At 45.8% G+C, this 8,913-nt stretch overlaps 1 protein-coding gene across 1 annotated transcript in view; it reads right to left on the bottom strand.

Annotated features, from left to right (window-relative positions):
• Positions 1–1,075: 1,075 nt before the first annotated feature.
• LOC144600295 (sodium- and chloride-dependent neutral and basic amino acid transporter B(0+)-like) overlaps positions 1,076–8,913 on the bottom strand; it is a 33,976-nt gene continuing 26,138 nt past the window's right edge. Inside the window, exons 12-14 of the mRNA XM_078411861.1 lie at positions 6,875–7,069; positions 2,094–2,263; positions 1,076–1,085 (exon numbers count right to left, since the gene is read on the bottom strand). Coding sequence (XP_078267987.1) covers positions 1,076–1,085; positions 2,094–2,263; positions 6,875–7,069 — 375 coding nt within the window. The remainder of the gene's footprint in view (positions 1,086–2,093; positions 2,264–6,874; positions 7,070–8,913) is intronic.

Raw genomic sequence — 8,913 nt, 5'->3', positions numbered from 1 at the left:
ATCTTGGTTGGACTGGGTCGAGGGGAGATTACTGAGTATCCGAGTTCCTGCATCGTGACCATTTGTACACATCCCTCGTGACTCCTGGGGTTAATGTATGGGATTCCAATCATGGGACTCAGTGACATCAATGACTCCTGTCTGTCATTCCCAATGGCTGCGATTCCATTTATTAGACATTCAATTCCTTGCATTCGGCCTAGGGTGTATTTAAAGGCCCATAGAATACCACCACCCCACTCCTCCAAATAGCGTGATAGCCTTCATTTTTCTCAATTCCTACCAAATGAATTCTCTATTTGATCTTTCTCTAGCACCATAGTATCTACTAGAAACAAGGAAATGCATATGTTGATTTACAAAAAAACAGATGCAAATTGCTGGAGTAACTCAATCGGTCAGGCAGTATCTCTGAAGAACAGAGATAGGTGGGCCCCAACTATTTTCTCTGGCGGCTCGTTCCACATGCCCACCACATACTGCGTGAAAGCAACCCCTCAGGTTCCTATTAAATTCTTGATTTCCCTACTCTGTGAAAAAAGATACTGTATTTACTCTATCTATTCCCCTCGTGATTTTATATACCTCTGTAAGATCAGCCATCAGCCTCCTGCACTCCATGGAATAAAGTCCTAGCCTGACCAACGTCTCCCTTTAACTCAGGCTTTCGAGTCCTGGCAACATCCTCATAAATCTTTTTCCCTGTGCAAGAAAGCCTAAAAATAGTGGGCCCATGTTATGGGAAATATTCAATAAGAAGGCAACTTATTTGTTCTGAGGGTGGTGGGTACATGGAACAAGCTGGCAGAAGAGGTAGTTGAGGCAGGTACTGTAGCAGAATTCAAAATACACTTGTACATACATGAACAGGAAAGGTTTAGAGGGATATGGGCTAAAACACTGACAAATGGGACTAGCTTAGATGAGCCACCTTGGTCAGCATGTGCAGGTTGAGTGGAATAAAATAATAACTGCAAAACTTTGCAGTAGAAGTAGTTATGTCAGTGTCACAGTGTTACTGAAGAGAAAAACAGACCTAAACCATAGCTATCCATTGTGGCACATCACAAGCTATTTACTGGTACCTTTAAACATAAAGCATGGAACAGTACAGCACAAGAACAGGCTCTTTGGCCCACAATGTCTGTGCTGAGCATGATGCCAAGGGGTATCTGCCTGCACATTCCCTGCATATCCATGTGCTGATTCAAAAGTCTCTTAAACTCCGCTATTGTACTGGCTCCGTGGCCTACTCTTGTCTCTAATTCTGATGTCTGTACATTGCTAGCCTCTCTAATGCATCATTAAAGCTTTTTCTCCCAATTTCTGCATCTGAAGGATAATTTAGAAGCATTTATTCTCTCTGTCTTGAATGAAATAAGGTGGCATGCCAAGATCTACCCTTCTTATTCTTGTTGGTCTCACAAGACTTTCCTTAGAAATGCCCTGTCTTTATTCAAGAAAAGGACAGAATATAAATTGTAAGTTTTCCATTATTCACTGGATGACAGAGATGCATGGACTTTACATCCTCTCGCATTATATTTAATGGAAAATACTTGTCAAAGCCACTTGTCAAAGCCACTTTACAGCACAGTGGCTCTTCCTGGGACGTTTCTAGATTCTTCTAGCTTTCTTTATCTCCACCCCTACAATCAGTCTGAAGACCTGCCCTGAAACTTCACCTATCTATGTTCGCCACAGATGCCGTCTGACCTGCTGAGTTGCTCCAGCACTTTGTTTTGTAAACCATCATTTGCAGTTCCTTGAGTCCACACTTTCACCCTTTCTTACAATCTATTCCTCCAATTGCCATTGGCCACCCAGTGCACACCAGGACGTGAAGTTAAATGGTGTGTTGGACTCTTCATTGCAAACTGATACAGTAACTCTATTTTTCATTCCATTGAATGTTTTCCAAATTCTGCTTCTATTTTAGATTTTCAGCATTTGCAGTTTTGCTGATTTGTTGATTCTAAGAGTCGTTCCTTTGGCTTGTATATGATCTTCCATCTGAAGATGTTTAAAGAGTTTGGGACAAATTCACAGATTATGTACCTCTCCCTTTAAACGCTATCAACATGTAAGATTACCTGCTACAAGGTGAAGCCCTCAGCTCGGGAACTCTCACAGTGGAGACAATGGGGATGCACACGACTTGGAAGGTGACCATGCACCAGATCAACACTGTTGCCTTGACATGGTACGCAACAGGTCCGTATGTTGGTGGAGCAAAGGATGCCAGTGACAAGATTAAGATTGCCTGGTTAAAACAGTTAAAAACCATGAGATTGAAAACTTGACAAGAAGTCTTTTGATCATTTTCAATTTGAACCAATAATATAGGCAACTCTTTACTGTCAGCAAACACGGTGAGATAAAAAGCCAGCATATTCTCCACCACAGCCAGAAGATACAAGATTCAAAAAGCTGGAGTAACTCAGTGGGCCAGACAGCATTTCTGGAGAAAAGGAATGGGTGATGTTTTGGGATAGATTGGGCAGGCTATGACTTTTTTCCTTGAGGGATGATCTTAGAGAGGTGTATAAAATCATGAGGGGAATAGATAGGGAGAGGGCACAGGGTCTTTTACCCCGGGTAGGGGAATCAGGAACCAGAAGAGATGGGTTTAAGGTGAGAGGCCTATTCCTTCTCTCCAGAAATGCAGCCTGTCCCGCTGAGTTACTCCACCATTCTGTGTCTATCTAAGACTTAAGAGGAACCTGAGTGACACATTTTTCACACAAAGGGTGGGGATATATGGCATGAGCTGCCAGAGGAGGTCATTGAGGCAAGCACCATAAACATTTAAAAGCGTGAGTTATAGGGAGATGTAAGGCAGAATACGACTGCCTGTATGGAAGTTCCATGTTTTCCCTGTGACCTCTTGGGTTTCCTCTGGGTGCTCCAGTTTCCTCTCACATCTCAAAGACGTGTAGATTTGTAGGTTGATTGGCCTCTGTAAATTGCCCCTAATATGTGGGAGTGGATGAGAAAGTGGGAATAAATAGAGCTAGTGTGAACAGGCGATCACTTGTCGGTGTGGTCTCGGTGGGCTGAAGCGTCTGTTTCCATGCTGTATATATACAAAATAAAATAAACCTAAACAAACTAATAGCACAACAAACCATAATAAACCACACCAAAGCAAACCAAATAGCAAGAACTGCAATACAATTTGCCCAACAACTAGCCACTATAACGTAGCATAGACAGGAAAGGACCGGAAGCACACTATTATGCATCTCAGTTTATTTGTTTTACTACTTCTAAATGCACAGTATTCCACTGGGTGGCGCCAGCAATGGCTGCCTTGCCAACAGACTGTCTGTCCCTTCCTTCTTTGTTGTGTTTGTATGTGTTATATGTGTTTTTAGTGTTCTTTAGCTTGTTTTGTGTGGGGGGTGGGGGTGGGGGTGGGGAAGTTTTGGGAAACTATTTATAATCTCTTACCTCTACGGGTATGCGATTTTCTTTTCCGTATCTTATCTCCATCCACAATGCGGCCTAACATCGAGGAGTTGGCGGCCTTTACTGGAGACCGACTTCGGGAAGCTCCACCATCACGGAGTTCGCGATCCCTGTCGGGATCGACTTTAGGGCTCCACCACGGTGCCTGCAGATTTAAACATCGTGAAGCTCACAGTCTCCGGTCAGAGACTGACATCGGGAACTGCAAGCCGCGGGAGCTTCGATCGCCCCGATGCGTGGCCTTTGACCACCGGCTGCGGGAGCTTCGATCGCCCCGACTGCAGATGGTTCGACTGCCCCAACCGTGGGGGAAAAAGAGGAAGTAGATTGAACTTTATTGCATTCCAAAACAGTGAGGAATGTGAGGAATCCACTGTGGAGGGTGTTTATGCTAACTTTTATGTAGTTGTGCGTCGTTTGCATTTTTTTCGTATGCCTGTATGGTAATTCGAGAGTCTCCCGGGGCCGTGGGCAGGCGAGGGGGGGCAGGGAAGGGTATCGGGCATTGAGCGGGAAGTTGGAGCCAATCATTCGACTCGACGTGGGGACGCGGGCCAATCGGGCGTTGAGCTGGAGGTTGGACTCCACATGGGGGTGAGCAGCAGGAGCAAATCAGGACGCGCCGGAGACCAATCAGAGCGGGGAGCGCCGGCGTACCCCCCACGTGGGACCCGGACCAATCGGGCGTCAAGCGTGTGGTCGGAGCTGAAGACAACATGGCAACCCTCCCCCAACTGCACACGAGCCGGAGTTCACCCACTCCATCTCTCCCCCACTCCACGCCTCCCTCCCTCTCCCATCACTCACTCCATCCCCCCTCCTCCTCCCCCACCCCCTCCCCTGACCTCTTGTCACCCCCGCACTCCATCCCCCCTCTCCCACATCATCCCCCTCCCCTTCACTCTCCCACTCCATCCCCCCCTTACTCACTCCATACTGGCTTCCCTCACCCACTCCATCCGCCCTACCCCCCACTCAACCACTGCACCCTCCTCCCCCGCACTCACCCACTCCACCCCCTACTCACCTGCTCCATCCCCCCTCCGGCACCCACTCCATCCCCTCCACTCCACGACCCCCCCTCACTCCCCTCCCCCACCCCTCCCACGTCCACTCCAGGGCCCCTGCCCGTCCCCCACTGATCCACTCCATCTCCCCTGTTCCCCCCCACTCCACGCCTCCCACTGACCCACTCCATCCCCCCTCCCTCACTCCACGCCCCCTACTGACCCACTCCATCCCCACCCTACCCCTCCCCCATTCCACACGCCCCACTGACCCACTCCATCCCCCTCCCGCCCCCCTTCCGCACTTCACGCCCCCGCTCCCTCTCTCTCATCCACTCCATCCCCCCTCCTCCTCCCCCACCCCCTCACTCACTCCAACCCCCCCTCCTCCTCCTCCTCTGACGCTCTCGTCACCCCCCCCATTGGCCGTCACTCTGTCAGGAAGGGACTGAGATCTGTTTGAAAATTCCAGTGATTGGCTTCAAGGTATCAATCACAATCATGATCAAATCATACTTTATTAACCAAGCATGTTTTGCAACATACGAGGAATTTCATTTGCCATACAGTCGTAACAATAAAAAGGAACAGGACACACAGAATACATTTTAACTTGAACATCCACCACGGTGACTCCTCCGCATTCCTCACTGTGATGGAAGGTGAAAAAGAAAATTCAATCTCTCCCTTTGTCCTCCAGCGGTCGGGGGCCTCTAACCTTCCATCCAAGATCAAGGACGATCTTGACTCCCGTAGCCGGTGGCGGGCCTTCCTCGTCATGGCAATCAAGCTCCTGCATCGAGGGGGGGGGGGGGGGATCTCAGCTTCCCCACACTGGGTGATCAACCCCAGGTTGGGGCTCGCCGAACCTCGTGCAGCTTGGAGCTTCCTACTTCGGTCTCAACCCGAGACTGCGAGCTCCTTGATGTTAACGTCCGGAGGCCACGGTTGGAGCGGCGATCTAGCCAAGGAATCGCACGCTCAGATGGTAAGTCCACACCCCACGGGGGCTCAAAGTCAGTCCCAGGCAAGGCCTCCAGCACCATGATGTTAGGCCGCAGAGCGACCGGAGATCCTGAAACCAATCGCATCTCCGGCAATGTAAGCGATTGAAAAAAGTTTCCCCCGACCCCCTCCCTCACCCCCCACATAAACCAAACCAGAGAACATTAACACAGACTTTAAAAACTCACCAAAAATAACAAAAAAAGGACAGACCGACTGTAGGTGGGGCTGCCATCATGGCACCACCCGGTAACGGGATATATTCCAGTGATTGTTTAGTTTATCATTTATGAATTTATGAACTCAAGACCAAACATTCCAATGAAAGGCAAACCAAAGATTCTCCATTCTGACAGAAGTTTTGATTTCAACCAGTTTGGTAAGGGGATTATGTAAATCCAGCTGCTCTAGTGCATATAGGAACCAAAGTTATAGCTAATACTAGAAAAAAGATTCTACATAGAGACTTTGCAAAGTTGGGGAGTGGCTGCAGTCCAGTAATAAAGGATGACATTAGAATAATCCCAAGGAATGATCCTGGAAGGAGACAAGATGGCATTGGGAACATGGCAACTCTTTGTACACAGCCTCAGTGTAATCTACTATTGTACTACAATCAATGTACTGAGTTACTCCAGCACTCTGTGAAATGTCACCTATCCATGTTCTCCAGAGATGTTAGGCTTGTAAACATTGGAGTTTAGAAGGATGAGAGGGGATCTTAGAGACATATAAAATTATAAAAGGACTGGACAAGCTAGATGCAGGAAAAATGTTCCCAATGTTGGGGGAGTCCAGAACCAGGGGCCACAGTCTCAGAATAAAGGGGAGGCCATTTAAAACTGAGGTGAGAAGCAACTTTTTCATCCAGAGAGATGTGAATTTGTGGTTTCTCTGCCACAAAGGGCAGTGGAGGCCAAACCACTGGATGAATTTAAGAGAGAGTTAGATAGAGCTCTGCAGGCTAGTAGAATCAAGGGATATGGGGAGAGGTTGGGCACAGGTTACTGACTGTGGATGGTCAGCCATGATCACAATGAATGGCAGTGCTAGCTCGAAGGGCTGAATGGCCTCCTCCTGCACCTATTTTCTATGTTTCTATGCCTCACTGAGTTACTCCAGCACATTGTTCATTGTTTACTGTAGATGGGAATTGTTATTTACCAGTCCACATTATGATATGGCTTTAATCCTATAAATTATGATATGGCTTTATGATATGGCTTTAATCCTATAAATTAACCACAGTGGTTGTGTGGGGTATAAACTAATGATCATGGTGAGTCTAATGTTCAGTAATTCCAACCTGAACCCAACCTATCCCAAACTGATGACCTTGAATTCCAGCAGACTGCTGCTGTTGTGAAGAACTCTCTCTGAAGTTAAAGTACGATATCTGAGCAGCTACAGGTCTCGAGGTCCTGGTGTACACATCCTCTCTCAACTGTTGATATGTCAGATGCGATAACAAGTTGCACTTGCTTTGGATCATCTGCAGAATGAGGACAGCTTCGGTATCTTTGTCCTCTGTGCTTTTCCAAGTACGGACCCCAATCAGGAGCTGATCTGCAGGCAGCACAAAGTTTCTGTGGAAATAATTTTGTTCTATTATAATCCCACCATTATACTGGCATTTAAGATACTGTTGCAGAGAAAATGGATATGCTGGGAATGGAGGGATATGGATTATGTGCAAGCAGAGAAGAGTTGGTCTTTGTATCATGTTAGTACAGACATTATGGGCCGAAGGGACTGTTGCTGTGCTTACTTTTTCTAAGTTCCGTTAAAGTTGTAAAGCCACAGCAAGAAGAATTGAATTGTTCTGTTCCTGGAGCACATGACAATTAAATACTCTTGACTCTTGAACCCTACGGATGTAGTTTTGGTTTAGTTTATTATTGTCACATGTACAGGTACATTGGAAGCTTTTAGTTTGCATGCTCTGCAGTCAAGGCAAATACTACACATGAATATATTAATTATTTCTCGTTCCATGCAGGCTACCAGGCCTGCAGTGTAGCTCCATCGTTTATGTTTTTATTTTAGATTTCCAATATTTCTGTTTTTTTGACGTATTCATGTTCTCCAGAGATGCTGCCTAACCCACTGAGTTACTCCAGCACTTTGTCTTTTTTGTAAATCAACATCTGCAGTTCCTTGTTTTTACTAGTTTTTATTAAATGTTTATTTCAAAATACTCTTCAATAGCTAAGACATCAAATTGCCAATAATAAGCCGGAACAAGTAAATCGCAAACATTTTACAAAGGTCATTTTATTAACCAATGATAAGCTTTTAATAATTTTGGTATAAAAAAGCACAGAGTGCTGGAGTAACTCAGTGAGTCAGGCAGCATCTATGGAAGGTCATGTTTGGAGCTGGGACCCTTCTTCAGACCAGTTGTTGGTGTCGGAGCAGTGGGGGAGAAAACTAAGAAAAGAGGTGGGGTTGGGATGAGGTCTGGAAGTGATAGGTAAATACAGGTGCCTTTGTAACCTTTTAACCTTGTAATACAATGCATATTTAATCAGCCTTCCTCATTCTCCTCTCTGTAACAAGGCTCATTCTTTTTGGAAAGGGAGGGTTCTCAGTTTGCCTGAAATCGTTACCTCTTGACAGCTGTGAGAGCATTGTGTAACTGTATAGTTTTACAGCACAGGAACAGGCCCTGTAGCCCACAATGTCAGTGCTAAACACGATGCCACGACCAACTCCTAGCTACCTGCATGTAAACCATATTCCTCCATGCCCTGCATATCCATGTGCCCAGAAAAACCTTGGTCTCCAACAGATATTCTGAATTGCTCTCTTCATACCTCACTCTCTGTGTATCTTAGAACAGAATTGTGTTCTCACTTTTCTAATTGTCATGAAGGATCATTAACTTTAAATATATCTCTACTTTACAAACACTCCCAACCTGCTGAGCATTTCCAACATATTCTATTTTTTAATTTCAGATTTTCAGCATCTGCTGATTTTAGTTTTTGAACTCCAAATACATTACTTAACACATTAACTTTTCTAGTTTGTTTATGAAGCTCGAAAGTGTCACCACCAGATTTAGGAACAGCCCGTTATTAGGCTGCTGAACGGTCTTTCCATAAGCTAGGGTACGATCCAATCAACCTCTGCCTCATTGGGGACATTGGACTTTGTCTATGGAACTAGTGCACTACAATGCAGAGAACTATATTCTGCACTGTATCATCTAACTTCACAACATGCCAAACAAACTTTTTCACTGTACCTCGGTACACAGGACAATAATAGTGTCATAGTCATACAACATGGAAACAAGTCCTTTGACCCAACTAGTCATGCCGTCCAAGGTGCCCCATCTAAGCTAGTCCCATTTGACTGCATCTACCCATGTCTAAACCTTTCCTATACATGTATCTGTCCCAGTGTCTTTTAAATGCTGTTATAG

This window comes from Rhinoraja longicauda, chromosome 15 (assembly GCF_053455715.1).
Source record: "Rhinoraja longicauda isolate Sanriku21f chromosome 15, sRhiLon1.1, whole genome shotgun sequence".
Taxonomy (NCBI): domain Eukaryota; kingdom Metazoa; phylum Chordata; class Chondrichthyes; order Rajiformes; family Arhynchobatidae; genus Rhinoraja; species Rhinoraja longicauda.
This window is presented reverse-complemented; position numbering and strand designations above follow the sequence as displayed.